This window comes from Tribolium madens, unplaced genomic scaffold (genome assembly GCF_015345945.1).
Source record: "Tribolium madens isolate multiple individuals breed KSU strain unplaced genomic scaffold, Tmad_KSU_1.1 Scaffold_3;HRSCAF=73;Tcas5.2_LG2, whole genome shotgun sequence".
NCBI lineage: Eukaryota > Metazoa > Arthropoda > Insecta > Coleoptera > Tenebrionidae > Tribolium > Tribolium madens.
The window spans coordinates 5,286,195-5,307,645 of NW_025401006.1; the positions used below are offsets into that span (position 1 = coordinate 5,286,195).

The 21,451-nt window shown below is 32.4% G+C and overlaps 3 protein-coding genes across 6 annotated transcripts; all 3 read left to right on the forward strand.

Moving 5' to 3' along the window:
* The first annotated feature begins 1,163 nt into the window (after positions 1-1,163).
* LOC123007838 lies at positions 1,164-3,016 on the forward strand. 2 transcript variants are annotated; one of them, XM_044403312.1, is made up of 5 exons: positions 1,164-1,253; positions 1,508-1,822; positions 2,256-2,353; positions 2,405-2,641; positions 2,865-3,016. In XM_044403312.1, the coding sequence occupies exons 2-5, from the start codon at positions 1,509-1,511 to the stop codon at positions 3,008-3,010; spliced, it is 795 nt and encodes a 264-aa protein (XP_044259247.1). In that variant the 5' UTR covers positions 1,164-1,253; position 1,508; the 3' UTR covers positions 3,011-3,016. The 2 variants fall into 2 exon arrangements, with proteins under 2 accessions (XP_044259247.1, XP_044259246.1); XM_044403311.1 differs by having other exon boundaries at positions 1,184-1,219; positions 2,405-2,740.
* A 5,391-nt stretch (positions 3,017-8,407) lies between these two features.
* On the forward strand, positions 8,408-15,982 carry LOC123007387 (corticotropin-releasing factor-binding protein). Of its 3 annotated transcripts, none has more exons than XM_044402661.1 (8): positions 8,408-8,760; positions 9,757-10,120; positions 12,165-12,270; positions 13,094-13,254; positions 13,304-13,514; positions 13,565-13,755; positions 14,902-15,010; positions 15,448-15,982. In XM_044402661.1, exons 2-8 carry the CDS (start codon positions 10,034-10,036, stop codon positions 15,603-15,605), a joined length of 1,023 nt encoding a protein of 340 aa, XP_044258596.1. In that variant the 5' UTR covers positions 8,408-8,760; positions 9,757-10,033; the 3' UTR covers positions 15,606-15,982. The 3 variants fall into 3 exon arrangements, with proteins under 3 accessions (XP_044258596.1, XP_044258599.1, XP_044258598.1); XM_044402664.1 differs by having other exon boundaries at positions 13,565-13,743; XM_044402663.1 differs by having other exon boundaries at positions 8,413-8,492.
* A 4,460-nt stretch (positions 15,983-20,442) lies between these two features.
* On the forward strand, positions 20,443-21,234 carry LOC123007848 (zinc finger protein 512B-like). The gene is made up of 2 exons (XM_044403329.1): positions 20,443-20,579; positions 20,628-21,234. The coding sequence occupies exons 1-2, from the start codon at positions 20,556-20,558 to the stop codon at positions 21,171-21,173; spliced, it is 570 nt and encodes a 189-aa protein (XP_044259264.1). The 5' UTR covers positions 20,443-20,555; the 3' UTR covers positions 21,174-21,234.
* Positions 21,235-21,451: the final 217 nt, after the last annotated feature.

Sequence of the window (21,451 nt, forward strand, 5' to 3'; positions counted from 1 at the left end):
CGGACAGAAGTTCATAAGAGTCGATCCAAATTTTTTCAATGGTTTTTTCGTATACATTTTTGAGATATTTTGCAGCATAAGATGAGCTTTTTCAAAGTTTAAACTATTATTTGAATTTTGGTGTCATTTTTAAACAATTGTGTGTTTAAAAAAGTTTAATAAAAATTTTAATCGCCAATTCAGTTTACCTACCCTAGATAATATAAAGTTAGAAAGTTAAATTCATTATCCAAATACTAGTATAGATCAAGTAAAGTAATATCCCACACCAGGTCTAAAATTAAACTAAATTATTTAAAATTAAATTAAATTAAAATTAAACAGGAAAAAGCACTAAAAACAGTAACTATAATGTGATGATTACCTAATAAAAATGAAAAATATGCAACCTGCACCAGTCAACGATTGCAAACAAATTTCAAATCAAACCACAAACAAAAAGATCTTTTTGAGACATTGATCCTTCGTTTTGAAGTGTCAAAAGCATCTTTCAAGCGTTTGCATTCTAAATTTAAACAAGGGCTCACATGAAATACAATAATTAAATAATTTAACACCGAATAAATAGTACAACAAAATCTTCAACTCCATATGTAGAAAAAGATATCTAAAAAAAAAAACACAAACAACATTTTTTTGTGTACTTCACTCGAGTTTGATAGCTTTTAAGGCTACAGAATTTGAAGACAATTTAGTCAATTTACCCATTTTGGCGAAATAGTTGTTTACGATTATTGTTCTTGGATCAATTGGTGTGTCGTAAACGCGTATTTGTTAACTGTCGCCCACGCCCCGACATTAAAAGACCTTAACATCTATGACGGGCAATTTTTCCGGTCCGACAATAGCAAACACGTACAGAAGATTTTGATTGATTGTATCCCGTTGTATGGAGGAGCTTGAGAGGCGTCTTTGTGGCGAAAACGAGGTCAGGTGCCCTTAATTTCTCAGTGAAATTATCGAATGACCAACATTTACTTTTTTCCAATCGAAATAAACGGTCATTTGACGACACATCTCATTAATTTGTTGGCGGAAGTTCCGAAAGAGCAAAGCCGAGTGCTTTTCATGCACCATATGATGTAGTATCCACCCTCCGAGTGCATTCTTGTGAAAAGCATATATAATCGAGTTTACTTTACAATTGTTTCACTCAGTCTGCCGGCAAAGATTGCAAGGGAAGTGGATGGAATGTGTGTGTTTATCAGAGGAAATTGGTGTAAGTCTCAATCTCCGCCATAACTGATTCAAATGTAAGTTAATTGCTATTCAGCGAATTAATTTCCAACATAATCGAATCAACATTTTATTATTAACTCGCTTTATACTGCGTGTTCTGCCAATCCCTGAGACGGCGATATTAATAAAACGGGAAAAAGTGCTTAAGGAGATTGATTTTATACTTTGCCTTATTGAGGTAATCACTCTCCAAAAGTAATTTAATCGGAATTAGGGGAAACTTTTCAAGAACTTAAAGTTTAATATTTTTTGTGTTTATTATTTTTAGAATGTCAGCATCGAAGCCGCGCTTAATCGGCCTTGTCGTTTTACTTTTGTCACTTGTCCCTCGTGACAAGTTTATTACAATGTCGAATAAACCCGAAAACATATGGAAAAAGGCCGGTAGAGTGACAGGATTAATATTACAGAATTGTATGCAACACGATGGACCGCAGGAGCAATTCCTGCTAATCCTGCAACGATGTTTAAAGCGTAGGAGTTTGCTTGCTTTGGATCGGTCGCTAAAAGCTGACGTTATTGAGCTTGCAAGTGGCATAGAGCTCGTTAAGTATAGAAAAGAAAACGACACGACTCAACTCAGGTAATTTTACAATAGGTTTTAAACACTCGTATTTCAATTGAGAAAAATTTCATTTGGTTCGGATCTGGTCAAAAAAGAAATCAATAATCTGGATTATCTCTCGAAAACATCTCAGCTCGTTCTCGATTGTTATCAAATTTTATGGTTCATGAAATATAAGAAGAATGGCAATCTTGTCATAAGTACGATTTAATAATTTCACTATAAATCAATAATTACGAGTTTTTTTTGCACGGGAAACACAAAATCTAATCGAAATGAAAACATTTTTATGCTTCCATTCTCTTTATTAGAGAGTAATTAAATCGTGAACAAAACATAAACGCGCGCTTTTATATTTACGATTATTGTCGATATCATGGAGCGCCTAATTCTATTAAATGCCAAATTTAGAGTAAGGAAAAAGGTAAATTATTGTTTGACTTTTCCTTAGACAATTCTCCGACTGGAAGCACGAAATGTTGAAACGGCTCACTCAGCTTCTCAATACCCACGTCCTCAAAATCCGTTTAAACGGCGATGTTGTTGAAGGTGGGTATTGTGCTTTCTGTCGCACTTGAACTCCTTGTGAAAAAATTCCAGGGAGGGGTAGAAAAAAGCAAAATATGTTCATGTCGTTGTTAATGTTCGGCATCGCCGCCGTGGGCTTGATTATGGTTCCGATGGGCTTCCAATTTCTTGCGGTTTTGGGCGGGAAAGCCTTGCTTTTGGCCAAGATGGCCCTCATTCTTACCGCAATTCAAGGCTTGAAGAAAATCGCCACTAGTAACCTTAATTATGGGCTTTATGCCGCTCCGCCTGAGCACCACCATGGCCATTGTAAGGATGGGTTTTACGACGAGTTTAGCTCTTTAGAAGCCGATGACAGTGTTTTTATTGAGGTTGATGTCGATCAATTGGCTCCCAATTTTGGTTTTTGTACGTATTGAAATTTTTCAATTTGTGGAATTTTGTAGTTTTGCTCTGTTACTCTGTCAGCGTTCTTCTAAAGCGTTTTAAGGCTGTTTAGTTAAGAGAACTTCGCTAATTTATAAGTTTTCAGGGCATTATGATCGACAATGGCCTTATGAAGCCGAAAGCTCGGATGTAGCACCTTCTTATACTCATTATTATAAAGTTCCAGATCAACACCAAAATTTGCTACATGCTCTTCAGCCCCGAGAAGATTCGATTAGAAATATTATGTAGTTAATTTATTTTCTTATTTATGGACTTATTTTTAATAAAAATATTTATGAAACTGCGTTTTATTACCTAAGAATTAAATAAAGTAATAATTATGACATACGCATTTTAAATTAAAATGATGGGTATCTCGATGAGTACCAAAGTTTTAGCGTTCAAAACCCAAAAAATATATCTCGCAGAATTTTATTAAAATTGTTTCTTTCTCAAAGTCAAAGTTTTTAACTCATTTTTGAAAACTGTAAGTAATTTGGGGTTCATTTTCTGACAAATAGTGAAATCCCAGAGAAAGGAATTGCTACCAAGTCAAACTTTTAGCAGTTTTCAACAATTTTAAAATATTTTTTCTTCAACTTTATTTGCTTTTTATTCTCGAAAACTATATGAGCCTCACGAAAAGCTTTGAACTCATTTAAATCACTCATAGTTTCTTTTTAGATCTTAAAAAATGTGGGTGTTTTTTTTGTTGTTCATTTTCTAACGAATGGTAACACCCAGACTAGGAATTGCTACTAAGTCAAAATTTTAGCGGTTTTCAACCAAATTAAAATTTTTATTTCAACTTTATTGTTTTTTTTTCTCGAAAACTATAAGCCTTACAAAAAGCTTTGAACCCATTTAAAGCATCCATAGATTTTTCTAAATTTTGATAAATTTGGGTCTTTTTTTATTGTTCTGAATAACACATGTATTTTTTTGGAAGTCCTTTAGGTTTATTTTCTGACGAATGGTGAAACCCAGAGTAGGAATTGCTACCAAGTCAAAATTTTAGCGGTTTTAATTAACTTTAGAATTTTTATTTCTTCAAATTTATTCGCTTTTTTTAAACTATAAGCCTTACGAAAAGCTTTGAATCGATTTAAACCATTCATAATTTTTTTTTATAAATTTGTATCTTTTTTGTTGTTCTGAATAACAAATGTATTTTTTTTTCTGACGAATGGTCAAACCTAGAGTAGGAATTGCTATCAACTCAAAATTTTTGGGTTTTCAACAGCTTTTAAATTTTTATTTCTTCAATTTTGTTTGTTTTTTTTTCTCGAAAACTATAAGCCTTACGTAAAGCTTTGTACTCATTAAACCACTCATAATATTATTTTAAATCTGATGAATTTGGGTTTTTTGTAGTTCTGAATACTAAATGTATTTATTCCCTTTGGGTTCATTTTCTGACGAATGGTGAAACCCAGAGTACGAATTGCTACTACCAAATCAAAATTTTAGCAGTTTTCAACAATTTAATTTTTTTTATTTCTTTAACTTTATTCGCTTTTTTTCTCGAAAACTATAAGCCTTATGTAAAGCTTGGAACCCATTTAGATTTTTTTTTAAATCTTGGTCTTTTCTTGTTGGTCTGAATAACAATAGTAATTTATTATACAAGGTGATTCTTTAATAAACCGACAAAATTTTATCCTTGGTAGTACCAAATGAGTACATGCTGGAAAAAATATTAAAAAAATTCTTTGTTTATTCGTTCTCCAAATAAAATTTATTAAAGTTATTTTTGAGGTAAAGCGTACGCCACTGATATGTTTGTAAATAGTATTAGCACAGGTAGTGGAAACCATGGTATTAATTTGATGAAAATGTACTTTGATCAGTGCAACAATTCATAAACGCCGTAAGTGGCACGGATTAAGGGGGTTTTGCCCCTAAAAGTTATAAACGTAAAAAGGGTTCAGTTTGTCTTCATTTATCCTTGGGAAGCTGTGATACAATTTTGTCGGTTTATTTAAGAATCACCCTGTATAAGACGATAAAGAAATTGTTTAAAAAGGTTAACTTTACGAGTGACGACGAGTGGACTTTTTTCACGAGTAGATAAACAATCTTTATCGTCGTGTATAATATTTCGTTTTATTTTGTATTCACTTACCAGAATTTCTTGAATATAAACAGAACATAAAAATTACTTTATTTCACTAGACGATAAAAGACTACTGAAATTAGTTGATAAAAGCACTCTTTAAAAAATGTATTTTTTTAATTAATTATGTTGACTACTTGAAAACTATTGTTCCTAGATTAAAAACAAAACGATTACAGAATATAATGTCAATTTAGCCATTCTCCTTGTATCAGGATGTCAAAAAATTATCTCATGTTTATCTCCGGATTTTGAAATGTCGGGTATTTTAAATGTCGGAATCGTATTTTTCACACAATGTTAATTCTACGAAATATAAATGGCTCAGAAATATTGGTAAAGGGTTAATATAATCCAGTTCGATGACTGGATTATATTAAATTAATTTCAGTATAATTCCAAAAAGAGACGGTACTGAAGCTGAAAAAGTGTATCATAATTTTACGTTAAAATTCGTTATTGGGCTGTAGTTTAATAGTCGAGAATGGTGGATGCGCCGGGTGAAATAAACCAAACACTTTTCAGTTATCTTGTTGATCGTGGTAATTCCCATGTCGTTTTTTACCTGCTTATGGATCCAAAGTTCGTAACATTTAACAAGTTTCCCGGTGGTACCAGGTCTTAAGCCTAAAGGGTTTACTCTTGTGTTGGGAGTCGACTTTGTCACGTCCTAGTTATAGAAGTTGACAGCTTCCAAACAAAGACGCTCGCTGAAAGAGAAAATCGCGTCGAGAATAATACATTACGCGGAAATATTGCTTAATTGCTTATTTGAATTGGACGTGAGTGGGAAGAAAGAAGCTGACAATAAGCTGCTTAAGCCTTGTCTTTGCACAGGACATTGCCTTTTGATTTATTTGATAAAAAGAGACCGAAATTAATAAGGGTTATTTTTAGAGAGCGTGCTTTAGGAGGATTTGCAAAATAAATTTTGCTTCATTTCCGGGTGAACATCATCGAATGATAATAATTTGTGACAGGGTTCAATGTCAGGTTCAGCTATGTATAAAATCGTTTAGACAATGTTTATATTTGTAATCGATATTTTTGTTTGGGCGTTAATGGAAATCCGGTGATATTTGCATACAATTATCGTCGGTATAAAATTCAGAACAATTGCTACAACTTCGGGTGTTTTCTGTTCACTCCTCTCGACGTAAATTGAATAATAAATTGACTCTCGAAATATGTGAAGATGTCACTGGAGCAGTTTCTCAAACGATAAATATAAAACTTGACAGCAGATCGATTAAGTGTTGAGTATCTCGCTGAAAATTTCTTTTTCGTGGTAATAATCAACATTAATTGAATTTTATAATTTTAATGTAAGAAACGTGCGTCAAGAAATTTACTCGAATAAAGTAATATCAATTATGTAAAAAATTTGACTAGGACGAATGTAATTCGATAATGCTAGTCACGCGTCAAAAAACCTGACAAACGACTTTATTAAAATTAGATTCAAAGTTCAAGAGTTTGTATTTACACTTTTAGCCACTGTTGGAATCTGACGCCTCGAGTTCTTTTCTTACTTTTATATAAGGAACGGTTTTATTCGACTGAATGGCCACAAATGGAAAAAAAAAGTTATTGTGGCAAATATTTATAATCTTTGACTTCGAGCTATTGTTATAAAATCCCACCAAACGTTAAGTTTAACTTTGCATAAAACCAATTACTAAAGCCACGACATTACGATTATAATGTTATTAGAATTAAGTCAACAAAAATTGAATCAAGATATTCTAAAAGTTTTAATTACCAATCAAGCATCGAGTTAGTACTTAATTTTCGATAATTTGCATACTAACGACGGCAATTAACGACAACAATCACCGATAAAACGAACCCTACTAGTATTTAGCAAAAAATTAATAAATAGCCCAAATTTTATCTGAAACCATTAGTAAAAAAATCTCGAATATCAAAAATATTGCTCAATACTATTAAAAAGCAACCCTGAAAATATTTTGTTTCTTAAAATTACAATTAATTTTGCCTATACTTCAATTAGCTTACAATGATTTTCTATATTGTTTACCAAATAATTGCAAAAGATTTTTTTATAAATAAAATAATTCAAGAATACAATTGCGGACACTGAATTTTGGACATAAAATTTATAATAGTTCAAAAAATGTCAATGCAAACCACGCTTTATTGTTATAATAATTGACATTTGAAACTAAAATTTGTAAGTTTTAGTTGAATTATATTTTAGGCTTCAATTTTACGAAACAGTAATGCTAGCGGTTAGTTGTACATAAGGCCCGTTTTACGTTTGTATGTCAGTCGAATAACAAATTGTCCAAAATCTCTCGTCCGCCATTGTACGTGTGAATAAGGTTTCTTTAAATAAGATTACAATATTACGAGTAATTTTTTATTTGTTTTTTTTTTCAATCAGTGCCACTGATGTAAATTTATTCACATAATAGTTTAGGTCTACCTTACACAAGTGGTACTTAATTTAATTAATAATTAATGAATCATAATTAGATTATTGTTAATTGATTAAATATTCTGTGAAAAGGTCTTTTATTTATTATCAAACCTAGTTAGGAATTTAGTTAATTATTCTTAAACAGAATTTTGAAGGGTGTTTTAATATAACTTGAGAAAAAAAGGCGACAAACAGTTAAATATTTGAACATTAAGACATAAACATCATAACCTGGGGATTCACCAACCAATGCTCTGGACCTTCATTTCATCCAGTAGGCCTCTTGTAAATAAGAAAACAATTAATTTCAATTTCAACCAATCAAATCTCATTTTCACAAAAAGCAAAACAAGTCTGAAAAACAACTAAATTTCCATATTCTTTATGTTTCAGATTATCCGACAACCTTGGTGTTTTTGACTTGACTTTCTTTTCAATTTGAAAATATTTTTCAGTAGTAATTTTTAATGTGTCATTAGTATGCGTGGAAGCCGTGGAAGGCTTTCCGACAATCTCATGGGTCAGTTTGTTGCCGAGCAAAACATTTTTAATTTAAGTGCGTCATCTCTGAACCATTTGTATTAGGAATTTATGTCGTGCGGTCTTATGAATATTTTATTTAGAAGAAGCTTAATCTCCGACGTGTCTTTTCATCTTTCCCCGTAAAAATCATTCCGTTTTGTTCATAATTTCCTGGCGGAGTACCTTAATTCTTGTGTACACAGAGTGGTCGCTTTAATTAAAGTACGTTGTTGATGGCGCGGTAATACAAATTTGTCGTGATGGTTATCAGAATGCGGATTAGTCAGCCTCGATTTAGTTTCCATTAAAATGGAATAAAACAAACGTCGAGGGACTAACACCCAACTGGGTTATCGGGTCAAGTTCGTTTGCAAATTTTGAAACGGCTTAAATTTCGCACACACTCAATTTAAATTAAAGAAATGTCGACGGTAAATATTTACACCTGGCTTGAGCGTAATTCGTGTGCGTAAATCCTTAAATAAGTTTTATCATCCAAGAACAACAAGGGTCGAGTGTAATTTCTAGACAAATATTAGTCAAATAGTGTAAAACAGCTCGAGTGAATGAGAAAAATAGCGCTCTTTTTTGTTAAACGATATGTTCAATTAAATTTAATTGTCTGTGAATATGAATCACTCGATAATAAGGTGTGCTTGTTAATTAACTTAATTGCTTATTGAACAATTTCAAAGACGCTAGAGCTTTTTCTCGATTTTTTCTCCCAAGTGCTAATTCGTGACTTTAAATATTCTTTTGTCAATGATACGTAGTGGAAAATGTTATGTAAATTTTAATTAAAGACCACGACGTAGGGTAATGTAATGTAAATTCAATTCATTGATGCTAAAAGTTTAAGCATGGGGAAAAACGTGCCATTTAAACGGGATTAAAATTGGAAATTGGATATTTTTTAAGGTAAAATAATACCACACTTTAATGACTGCTTTGACAATTTTACTAAAGCTGAAATTTCATTGTAATAAGTCCATCAAAAATTATACAATTATACATAATTAACAATTGTGTGTTGTTAATTTTTGCTTTTTTGATTTCATTGTTTAATATTTTTTCTCATGTGGTGTTTCATTACGGTCAATACGAAAATATTTTAATTTGTTTTCTGTCAGAGAACTACAAAATAGTACTTAAATAGCGAATTTTTTTTCAAATTTTTTGGCTTAAACAATTCGCACAATTTCACACTTTGTTAATACGATAATAAGTTAAATAAAAATTTTTCTAAATACTGACAAAAATAGCCAGAACTTGAATAGCAGTCTTGTTGCTTGAAAGTTTGCTCTAATATTTTTTCACATCTGTATTAAAGAAAGTTGATTCTGTATTTTTTTTTGAAAATTTTTAACAATGAAACATTGTCACTAACTTAGAAAATCTCAATTGGGATACTAAGTTAGTTTTTATTTAATTTAATTAATTCTCAAATTACAATTAAGTTTAATTTATTTTTATCATAATTTTAGATGGAACATTCTATGCTAACTGTACTCCTATTGTCAATAAGTAATATAAGTATGAAGGTCCAATTTCAAAAATAATTTTTACAGTATTGTGTTTCTTTTCAATAGTGGTAAAGTGAGAAGTTCATTTTCAGGCGAAAGCAATTTTATTCTGTGTGCACATTTTCTAATTATAAAATTTCATTTTATATATGCTAACTCAAAGTTTTGCTAATTGTATTGTTAACTGCTTTGTTTTGTGTAATAATAAAGCATGTAAAAATAACCCTGAAAGTTACTTTCCACTGAAATATAATACTGTAGAGTAAGTAAATTATAACATAAGTGTAAATAAGGTAAATGAGTATGAACAGTAGGATTTTCTTCTATTTTTAGTGTGATATTTAATGAATTTAATTAGGTTTCCTCGAAGTGTGACTTTTTGAAATTTTAGGACCGACGCAATAAAACATCTCGTGAAGGATAAACAACGGAATTTTCGTTAGTTGATTAGTCATAAGTGGTTGTAAATAAAACATTTCCTAATTATATTAGTGAAAATGTGGTGTTTGCAAAACTTCGATTCAGTGCATTTGTTAAATAATAGTGATGTGGGTAGCGCAAGGGCTGTTTGGATGCCGTGAGCGTAGCGACGCTATTTAAACGGAGGGCGCGTCGTTCAGCTTCACTAGTATCACGACGTTTGGGCCGTATCACTACCACCTGTTAGGATGACCCCGTTGGCCGTCGTTTTGACTTTGTTTTCATGTTCGGTACTAGTGATTAGAGGACATCCCGGATTTGAAATCCAACCAGAGGTAGGAAACTTTCATATTTCAAACTTAATGAGATTCGAGACGAGTATTCAAATCATGCACTATGCAATATTGCAAACGGGGGATGCAATTGGGCCGGGAATTTTAACCGTCATAAGCGGAATTTCGGTAATTACACATTCAAAATAATGACCACATTAACGCAGTCATCTATTGCTTATACAAGTATTTTTTCCCAATTTTTTAGCTCACAACAGAAAAAAATCATCTGCATTGAGGGTTGCTTCAAGCCTGTTTATACTTTTTTTTGTATAAAATTGAAAATTTGAAAACAAAATTCTGGTGTTGATTTTCAGTTATTCCTTTATCACAATTATTCAGACTTTTCCTCGTGTTATTATATATTTTGAAATTGTTATTTCAGTGTTTTTAATACTCAGTTTGTTCTCTCAATTAGTATTTTAAATTTAATAAAACTTTGGCCACATTTTCACATAAACTGGTCATATTTTTAATTAGTTAATTTGTGCAGTGGTATTATGTAATATTCCCAACAGACACAGTTGTTACAAAATTTAATTAAAGGGGCGTTTCGTATTAAATTATTTTGGCAAAAATTGATATGCATCATAATTTTGTCATGTTCAATATTTTTCTTGTTTTCGATAAATGATTCATGATAATTTGTGAAATTTCTTATTTCGTCAGTCTACATTTCAAAATGTTATCAGTTATTTTTGATGTATTGTTGCTTAATAAGTAATTTTATTTGTTTCCTTATCAAACTCAAAATTTTTAACAAATAGCTTTACTTGCAATGCGAGTTGTTTTTATTAAATATTAAGTAAGTTACTCGGATTGCATTTTTTCATAAAAACTTCTCGTAGCTCTGAAAACCGTCACGAGAAAAATGCAAATATTAAATTTTTGTATAAGTCAGCGTTTCAAAATCCGACTGACCAGATATTAAATTCAGACATGTCTAAATTTTTGATTCAATTTTTGCTGACAGCTGGGAAATTAATTTTATTTCTGTTGTGTTATAGACACAAATATATTCCGCGGGGATTTTGGAGATAAGTTTAGTAAATATAATATACAAGTTATTGAGTTTGATGAAAATGCCGTTGTTGAATTAAATTTGGCCAAGTTAACTGGACTGTAATTATTTGGCGTTTTGTAAAATTCACTAAAGCGCAATTTTTATTCGGATTTTTCCGAGGATTTAGCTTTCATGCATACCTTTATTGAAGGATCCGGAAGGATAAGTCGGTCTTCACTCGTAAGCTCGGTAGATGAATTTTAAACGAGTAAAGTTCTCACCTAATCCTGTGCATCAAAGAAGATTCTTAAGATTGCTAAATAGCAAATTATTAGTCCAAGGACTGTGGAGATAAACAAGGACAATACTGGAACTGATGAGATTCGAAATAACACAAGTTTGAAGCAAATGAAAAGCAAATATTGAAACACCTGTTGTGTCGGAGCTCTTTTTGCGTCATGAAGGAAAATAAGATTTTCGAGTCGAGAAATTGTAATTAATATGCTAGTGTTACAATTTCAGATTTAATTTAGGGAAGTTGCGGTCGAGTCAACAATATGTAACATGTGCTCTAATAAGACAGCTTTAGTAGTTTAGTTCCAGGATCGTAATGCAAATAAGTTGTATTTGCTTCGACATGCGGGAAATTACTAATTCGACTCGCAGACAATTAGTGTCAAAAGCAGAAACTTCGATACTAGTAAAAACATCCGAATTTTTCTCTTGACTCAGCTCAATGAAGACAATTAAGGAAGAGTCGTGTCTTTCATTCTTGATTCACTTAGAGCACTTTTCCGAAAATAAAATTATTATTAAATTAATAGTTACTCAACGTTCTAAGCTCGTGATCGGTATTCTAATAAAAACTAAACTGTTTCTTTATTGATCACAATTTCTCGCTTCAATTAATCGAAATCGGGAACAATACGTTGCGTTTCTAGCTCGCTTGAGGCCTTACAAAACTTCATAAAACTTTCACAATTCTAAAGAAAATTTTAAAACTTACTTAAAACATTTTTTGCTGAATAAACCGTTTCTTTTCAGGTGAATGCTAGACGGTTGTTGAATTCTGTCCATTTACAGAAACAATTAACTAGAGGACCATTAGCTCAAGCGCGTTCGAAAAGGACGTCAGATCACATAATAACAGGTAAGTTAAGACACTGATTGGGTTTTGAGTGCCTCACTGAAAGGAAATTTAAAAATGTCGTAATTTTAATGTCGACATAAAGTGCTTAAAACAACAATAACTACAGAAAACTTCGTTTAATTTTAAATTAAGTTTGTTCAGAGATGAAAACCATTAAGGTTAAAATTACGGTTTTTCTAAAGATTATACACTTATTAAAGCTTCAGCTTGACATTCGTTTATGATATTGGACTTGGAGACGTCTTTTCGCGAAGGAAACCCGAGGAAACAAAATCAGGGGCGGGGGTTTTTAATTACTAAATTGTACACACTTTAATTAAAAAATAAGAAACCATCAGTCAACTTTTTAACAAATGTAATTAAAAAAGACTTGTCGCAGGATAAATCTAATTTAAGAACTACATTTTAATCTTGATTCTAACAATTAATAAGGTCATGCACATTAAATAAAGAAAAAAAAATTAGACAGTCGTATTTTCACTACAATTCCGAAAAAAAAGTACTAACCAATAAATATACCAAAGATTATTATTATTAGATAAATATAAAGAGAGAAAATAACAGAGCAGTACCAAGTACTACGTTAGTTTAAAGAAGTTGCAATAGAGTTTGTTTTCACTCAATTATTTCACCCTTACCTCTCATTGTTTTCCTTTCTTTTCCCTTCCAAATGGGCACAAGTCTCGTGTAAGTAGAGACAAATAATGGAAATAATTGTTTTATCTGACAAATTGGATTCCGTCTCCTAAAATACACTTTTGTTGCCCTAAATGAATTTCCAATCCACCTTTCCTCTACTAAAACTGCTTGTGTTCACTTTCAGATTGCATTTTTATGACATCTGAAGAGGGCGACTTTTACCACAAATCGAGCATTGCTGATGGTACCGCTTGTGGGGCTTACATTTTCAGCGATCCCGACCAAACCATCGAAGTCCACTTCAATTATTTGGACGTTCCTTGTGAAAACGGCGGTTTAGTATCTGTAAGTTCTGTTTTTTCTTTTCTTCATTTTTCTTTTTAAACTTTTTCAGTTTGTGGATGGTTGGGAGTTGAACGGCCAATTTTTCCCCAGCCCTTCCGACCATCCCTTGCCCTTAAATTCCCGATTTACCGAGTTCTGCGGCAAGAGGAAAGTCAAACAGACGTTTAAAAGCTCGCAGAATGTGGCACTTATTCAGTATCGGATGCCGGCCAAAGGCACGAGTTTCGGATTCAGCGTCAGGTTTATTAAGAATCCGACGCGTGAGTTGTCGTATTTTTGGCGTGTTTCCGTATTTTGGTGTTTTTTCCAGCCTGCAATGTGTTGTTCCAGTCGATGGAGGATATTTATACGTTGAGAAATTACGGGAAAAGATCGAATTGTAGTTTGAGTACTTTGTTCCCTGCTGCAGTAAGAGTCGCTTCTTTGAATATTGGAATTGTTTCCAGTCTTGGAAGAGGCATCGAGTTGGAAACTGGCACCATCCATAAGGTGCGGTCGCAGGTATTGCATGGATAGGTTTTGGATTAATTTTATAATTAGGGGTGATCAGGTATGAGATGTGGGGGAGATTTAAGCTACTTTATGAAAAGTTTGAGATGCGAAAGTGGAAAGTTTGGTTCAGTTGGTTAATCATGATCGGAAATACCCACACAAATTTTTCATTTTTAACTTCGGTTTTTCACTTGTTAAAAGTTAATCAAGTGATAAGAAAAATGTCAGGAGTCGTGCGTTCTAAAAGAATTTAGTATTTTACATGAACATTTTCCTTGATTCGAAAAAATTTAGATTTATTTTTTTTTAACTCAAATCCTTAAACATTCTACTCGATTGCAATCCAGATTGTGTTGATTCTGTCAATATTTGAAGTCTTTATTATTAATAATCGATAAGAGTTGCAATAAGAGTGGGTTAATCTCCGTCAACAATTTTTTGCTTCCTATATTAGTCTACCCAAGTTGCCTTTTTTGCCGTCGATATATTTGTGAAAATAATCTGCTGAAATATTTTTTTTGGTTCTCTTAAACTTTTCTTTGACGTTTCTAAAGTTAAACAAAATTATATTGACGAACAATGACTTTATAATAATTAAAACAATTTTTTGTGTTTATTTTATTTACCTTTTAACACTTTGTTTCAGTATGTTTGGAGCAAGAAAAGAGTAACAAATTTTCAATCAGTCGTCAAGTATTATAATTAGTGTCAATTGATCTGGAGATTCACCGAAATATTTTGCTCTCCATTTTAATCCGCTTTGAATTTTTTTTTGGTATTCTTTTCCAGATTGAATTTAGACAATATTATATTCTAATTAATACAAATTTTTATGTTTGTATTTTTGCGATTTAGAAAACTCTTCTATTATTTTTTTTCACTTTCTATTACCAAGAGAAAGATTTAGAATAAAAAGTAATAAATTTAGCTATCGAACAAGCAAATAAACTAATAAAAAATTATATTTGAGTGCCAATGGGCAATGACTTTACTGACAGATGATATCTTTTTTCTTCATATTTTAAAAAGTTACAAAAGTGTTTTTTAAAATCTTTCGACAGTTCTTTCTTTTTGTTCTTTTTTTCACTCTCAGTTACTTAGTATTTTACCTTAATAACTCGAAAGTGTTTTTTCTACATTGGGTTTTGTTCGCAGTGTCAAAAACGTGGCTTGGACGACTACTTACAAATCGGCGGTTCCCGAGGCTTGGACAACGCGAATTTGCTCATCGCGGATTCAGTTTGTGGACTCGACTCAAAACCAGGTTAGTTCCCTAGTAGAGAATAAACCCTTAAATGAAATAATTTATTGCGCCTAAAGATAAACCCTTCCTAGTTAAGTTTATTCAAATCACTAATTAACCGAGTCAGTGCGCTGTAGCGGTTTCAAACTAGTCAACAAAGAGAAATCGACAAATCTTGTCTAAATATTTAAATAATTATCTTTGTGTTGACAAAACCGAATTAGTTTGATTACAACGAACGCTTCACAAAAATTTAATTAGCGCGATTATTTCGTGCTCCGTTGAGACTAATAACTAGGTGTATGCAAATCTGTCATTTAATAATTTTAAATCTCGCGTTTGTTCACGTATCTCAATAAATCTCCTGTAAACAGGTGTTTAAGTTAAAACATTGCATTTTAATTGCACACCAGCAGATAGCACGCAACTTGGTAATAAATAACTTTGTAATTTTCTAGGAAAGCACGTGGAAGTGATCGCATGTGGGACTACTACCGTTCGTCTTGTGTCCAGTGGAGCTTTCGATAATTCCGCAACAGTGGCCATTCGAGGACTGACAGAAGACGATATCAACGGATACATGAGCGTCTTTTGTCAAGAGGAAGCACTCAAATAAGACTATTACCAACACATATCTGTAAATCAATTTTTTGTGTCATTGTGTATTATATCCGATGTAATTAGTTTCCGGTTCGATGAACAATTATAACATTTAGGTTTTTTATGTTTGTTAGTGGTAGATGTTTCGTTTGTTTCAATAAAATTAAATAAAATTGTTTCTTGTACTAAAGAAGGAAGTGTTGGTTGCGAACATTGTACCCACATTTCACATACAAGGAGAATCAAATAAAAAATATAAAAAAATATCTCATTGCAAATAAATGGCATTTTTAGTTATTTAAAACCAATAGGGAATATCTAAGGTGTCAGTTTATTTATTTATAATTAGTATAGAAACCTGAGTGTATATAGTAATCTAATAAATTTATTTAAACATAATCGAGTTTATTTCTACATTTGAATTTTTTTACTTGAAAGTCGATATACGCACGCAGCATCTCCCAAAACGTTACAGATTTTGCCGAGAAATTCGGCTACTAGCCGCCAGGGGACGATACTTACTCAGATATCAGAGAGGAAAATGGGGAAAAAACCCATACGATTTATTTCAAATCATTTTATTTGCTTGTTGTAAAAGCTGGTGTTTTTCTATACCCGAGTTTTTGGTGTTTTAAAGCTACAAATAATCCTCAGCGGAGTAGTATATTGAAAATTTTAACCAAAAATGTGTTTTTAAATCAAATGAATAAAATATACCGAGCAACGTCAAAAATGCATCTTTTTGGAAGGGTTTTTACTATTATAAGCATAGAAGCACATTTAAAATAAGCAAAAAAGGCTAAAAATAAATACAAAAGCAAACACAAGGAAGGGTGGATAGATGTTAAAAAGCTTTTATGATAAAAAGTAATATAGAATGAAGAATTTCTGGATTTATAGAAAAGCTTATTAAATATTAATCCCAAAAAAGATTAAAAAAACTTAATCAAAATCTGAAATGTACTACCTATAAGCTTCAAACAAAATAAACTGAGCGGCATCAGAAATACAAGAGTGTTCTTTAACTTAAAATTCATTTAAAAGACTTCTAAAAATAACTTAATGAAAAGAAAAGGCAATCGGAACTGAATTTTAAAAGTCGGAAAGGATGTTTAACAAGAAAATTTTTGGTTAATCAGATAAAATATATACTTGTGGCGGTGTGATTGAGTCGTTTTGGACCGTTTCGAAATCATTAGCAATTCTTTTTGAGCTATTTTAAGAATTAAGTAGGTAATCTGTTTATTTTGAGTCTTGTTCGAGTTTTAGCTAATTAAATCAGGAAGATATTTATATCTCATAAATGAATGAAGGCCCTTTCATTTACTTGGAGATTTTATATTTGTTTGTGTTCTATTTTTTGTCCCGGCAAATCCCGTGCTTTGGCAAATCCTTGATATGTAAATTTCTCCCTAGACAAGCAAGGAGAAATATGTTTGTCATCTGTTTGCGATTTGTTAGTTAAAAATCATGCAAATTCCGGATGTGGATTAATTAGCTGCTTCAGTTAATTTGTTTAATGTAATTGAAACTGAAGATAACAGATATGAAAACCCCCCGAGCGCTAAAAACTGCTTTGGTGCACAACGAAATGAGAATATCGCGAACTACAACAGGTGCTTTTGTAAGCAAAGCTGCGCGGTTAAGTTCAAGGTGACACGCGCCGGATAAAAACTTTATGTTTTTAAGGCGATATATAAACGCTCAAGGGATTTTCCAAACAGTGTTGCTTTAACAGGCTTTTGGAAATGTTTGTAACGTAATAAAAACGAGAAATTTTGAAGCTTAAGGCGAAAAAGCGTATTAGAGCTCTCGGTGGCTCGTCCTCCAGGAATCAAAAAGGATACTTAATTAAATGTCACGAAAAAGTAAAGACGAGTTCGGAAACGTGTTTTTGATGAATCGCTCCTATCTCGCACGGAAACTTCAGATTAAATGCTTCAAGGGTTCGTTAACCCTTGAAAAAACTTTAAAATCTGTTAACACACTCATTTCGTGGCGAAGGGAAAAAGACCAACAAGCCTCTAACAATGATAAATGATTCAGGGCACGCCCACCGAACTTAGTTTAGACGATTTTATATTGTCTACAAGTGAAGCTATCCAAAAGATACAAGTGGTAAAGATTTCAATTTGTTCCGTTCGCTGCAACCAAAATCGACTCACTGGACAACAGGTCACAAAATTCGACAACGTAATTTACTGTAGATTTACAGGCGAAAGAAAAAACACAAGAGATTAACAATAAAAGCTTCCCTTTCACGTTTTGACACAAATATAAAAACTTGATAACGGAACAGGTGAGTGACAGACTTGGTGTTATTTTTTAAACGAGCAATGATATATTTTTCATCAAAATGTGGAAGTTTTGATTTTAGTCATCGCCACAGAAAACATGAATTTACGAAAATCTACAAAAATCATACTTAATTATTGACACATGGTGAAGCACGTGTAAAATCAGCATTTATGTATGTATTCAAAAAAGATGTTTGTGTTGTTTTTATAATTTTTTACGATATTTATTTCTAATGCCAAATAGTAAAACATTGCCAAGCCATACAAGTTTATAATATCAGCATTAATTAAAAAACAATTTTGAATTATCGTAGCTAATTTAAAAACAACTTTTATCCGTAAACGTCACAAAAGTGATGTGTTATTTTCAGGCATGGAATAAAAACTCTGTTTTTTTCGCTTAAGCGATTTTACTTTTACCATGAAATTTAACAATGTTTGTTTCTTTCTTCTCTTTACCAATTTCTGGAGAGGTAATTGTAAATTAATTCGACATTTTGCACTACTAACTGCACTAGTCAACCACTAGTTAAATCAATAAACACTTTCGAAAATCGATAGAGACTCGTGACGTTTGTTATGATTTTATTTCAAATCGTTCTGATTATTTTATTCATTTCCGGACGGTGGTAAGGTCAAACACAAGAAACATAAAAAATTAAAGGTAAGCAAAATAAAATGAGGTTAAGTTAATGAAAACTTTTTCTTAGGTCACTTGCAGTTTGTACCAACGATGGAATCCTTTTATTATAAAATAGTATTTAAAGTAAAAAATAAAAAATTAACATTCAGCTTCGCCACATAAACTATCACGTTAACTCCTAATAACATAATATACTATTATGCAGTTAAATAACGCTGTCAAGTCATGTAAAAACTATTTGTTTAATTATGGGACTTTTGTGGGGAATTTACTAGTGTATTAAAGCACTAAAATATTCTTCAATTGTGCAAGATTGTAATCGAATCCAAACTTGATTTCATATCGTGATTCAATAAGCGAGATCCCACATTAGCGTCTCCGTAAATCACTATCGTTCGCATCCTGGTATTTAAACCGTGTCCGAGCAGGTGGCGAAATGAATTCAAAAGCAGTTTAGCACGCGATGTAATTCATAATATAACAATAACTCCCCGATTCAGATAATGTGCGATCGCATATCAGCTGTCATCGGTATTTTGCAATGATTAATGCACGTAGCGCATCCACCACCTGATAAAGCCTCCATCTCCCAGGCAGGCCTGCCGCTGGTTTAGGTATCGAACCTTGTCGTAAGCCTCCCCATGCTCCTCCTCCGCCGCCTCCCTCGCCCCCAGCCCATCTCGGAGCCTTTCTACGACTCACCTGGCCTTTATCGACCGACGCGCCGCACAATGTGTCGGTGATAAATAACGCTCCTTCCTTTAGAAACTGTTAATTATTTTTTCTCCCTGGACGCCTATAACTAAGTAATTCCTACCTATATTTCAAGACTAGCGATGCTGCAAGACTATTGTTTTCGCACCGAGGGGGTCTAAGACCACTTTAAATTACGGGAACAAATCATCTATTTTTTAAATGAAGCAAAACTGTATTTCCTCGAAAATAAATAGTAATAGAGTTGGAATAGACAATAGCTCGCCTAGTAAAAAAGCAATTAGTTGTGTCGCTGCTGTCAACGTGATAGATGATTTCTTCTTTGTCGTTTTTCTAATGGAACAACGAGCACGTTGATAATCCGAGCACCTGACTCAATTACATCTCGTTAAGACATTTCTCCACCACAAAAATATGTGCGCAATTTCGTAGCTCCAACAGCGACGAATTAAACAAAAAGCAATTAATTTTCAAGAATCCGCGCAAACTTCCCTTTTTTAATGACAATTTATAATTAAATACATGTAGAGGCTCGGTCATAATTTTTAAACAAACAGACTTTGACTTTGTCAAAGTAATTGCAAAAAGTGACTCAATTCGTTCGAAAAAATCTGTTTAGGATCATGAAAATTCGGTTTGCTCGCTTAAATCGCCTTTATATTTTCACCCCCTAACTCAATCTGCGATCATCTGATTTTTAAAGCAAATAGAGGTTGTAATAAAATAACGGCTTTATATGACCATTTTTCAAACAGTGTGAAACTTCTGACTTTCATTAAGTGAAAACTGTATTTAAATTTTTACAAGAGTTAAAATTCGCAGTTTAAACAATTCATTCTTATCAAGTGGATCAAATTTAAATTAAAATTTTTAATTAACTTTGTTACGAAAATAACGATTAACATCTAATAACACGCCAAAACAATGATTTAATTTTTAATTAAAACTAATTACTTACTTCTAATACAAGAAAGCTTAACGTTTAAATTTGCATTTAGTGAATTATTTTCGCTTTAATAGAGCGTGACAATATTTGAATTTTTTTGGCAATTGTTCGATTTTTTTTTAATAAAAATTGTTCATAGTAATAAACAAAAAGATTATTTGAATAATCCCCAATCAATATTTTTTATTTTAATAAAAACTGGCCCAAGTGTAGTCAAAAATAGCCAAAAATTTAGTGAAACGCTTCAACTGATTTTAGATTTATCAATTTCAAACTCCTTTCACCGCATATGCGTTAGCACCGGGTATAAAAGTCTTCACGCATTGATGTTATCACCAGTCCGATCTTGAAATTAGTTTCAACACCATGTACAAAGCAGCACAATTTGCCGTAAGCATATTTTTCCAAAAAAATCACAGAAAATCATTTTAATTTCAGATTTTAGTCACACTTGTCTTGGGTTTGACCAAGGCCCGAATCATCTCAACAAAAAAAAGTGACGACTCCCAGACAAACCTAACTCCACAACAGTCTTCCCAAAAATGGACTTTCGGCAATCTCAACGAACAACAAACCAGCGAATTGGAAAAAATGATCAAACAAAGCCTGGAAAACATTTTCAAAAACGAGGAAATCGGCCAGACAAAAGAAGTCGATGTGGAAATCACCGAAACGAAACCTGAAATTCACGAGGAATTTTCGTCGCCTCATATTCTCAAAGTTCCGGTTCCGCAGCCGTATCCGGTTCATATTCCGGTCAAGCAACCCTTCACAGTGCCCATTTTTAAGTTAGTACCGGAGGAAGTGGAAAAGAAGGTTCCCATCACGGTGGAAAAACTTGTGCCAGTTTATAAGGAAAAGCCGGTGAAAATTATCGTAGAAAAGCACCATCCGGTTCCGGTGTATAAGCCCTACGTGGTTCCGGTTGCCGTCAATACGCACATTTTGCTCCCCAAAAAGAAGGAGTTGAAGAAGTGGTACTAGGCGGATTAGGTTCTGTTGTAAATTATTTTGTTGTTATGTTTTTTGTTAATAAAAAGTTTACAATTTACCCAGTCATGGGTAATTAATTATCACCTTCTAAGTATTTCAAAAATTAAAGCATGAGTTTTGTGTTAATATATCCAGTGACCTTAAAAATGTAATACATACAATTTTTTAAAAAAATTCTAAGTCACCAGAATATCTATACCAATTGAGTTTGTATTAAAAACTTGTACAAGAAATATTGAACATTTATAATTTATTTTATTCTGAATAAT

Bases quoted from the DNA above. Each gene is read 5' to 3' on its own strand.
- LOC123007838 (XM_044403311.1), top strand. From the start codon at position 1,509: ATGTCAGCATCGAAGCCGCGCTTAATCGGCCTTGTCGTTTTACTTTTG. The intron at 1,823-2,255 runs GTAATTTTACAA...ACTTTTCCTTAG, and splicing joins AACGACACGACTCAACTCAG to ACAATTCTCCGACTGGAAGC. The intron at 2,741-2,864 runs GTACGTATTGAA...ATAAGTTTTCAG, and splicing joins GGCTCCCAATTTTGGTTTTT to GGCATTATGATCGACAATGG.
- LOC123007848 (XM_044403329.1), top strand. From the start codon at position 20,556: ATGTACAAAGCAGCACAATTTGCC. The intron at 20,580-20,627 runs GTAAGCATATTT...TTTTAATTTCAG, and splicing joins ACAAAGCAGCACAATTTGCC to ATTTTAGTCACACTTGTCTT.
- LOC123007387 (XM_044402661.1), top strand. From the start codon at position 10,034: ATGACCCCGTTGGCCGTCGTTTTGACTTTGTTTTCATGTTCGGTACTA. The intron at 13,255-13,303 runs GTAAGTTCTGTT...AAACTTTTTCAG, and splicing joins AAAACGGCGGTTTAGTATCT to TTTGTGGATGGTTGGGAGTT. The intron at 13,515-13,564 runs GTGAGTTGTCGT...TGTTTTTTCCAG, and splicing joins GTTTATTAAGAATCCGACGC to CCTGCAATGTGTTGTTCCAG.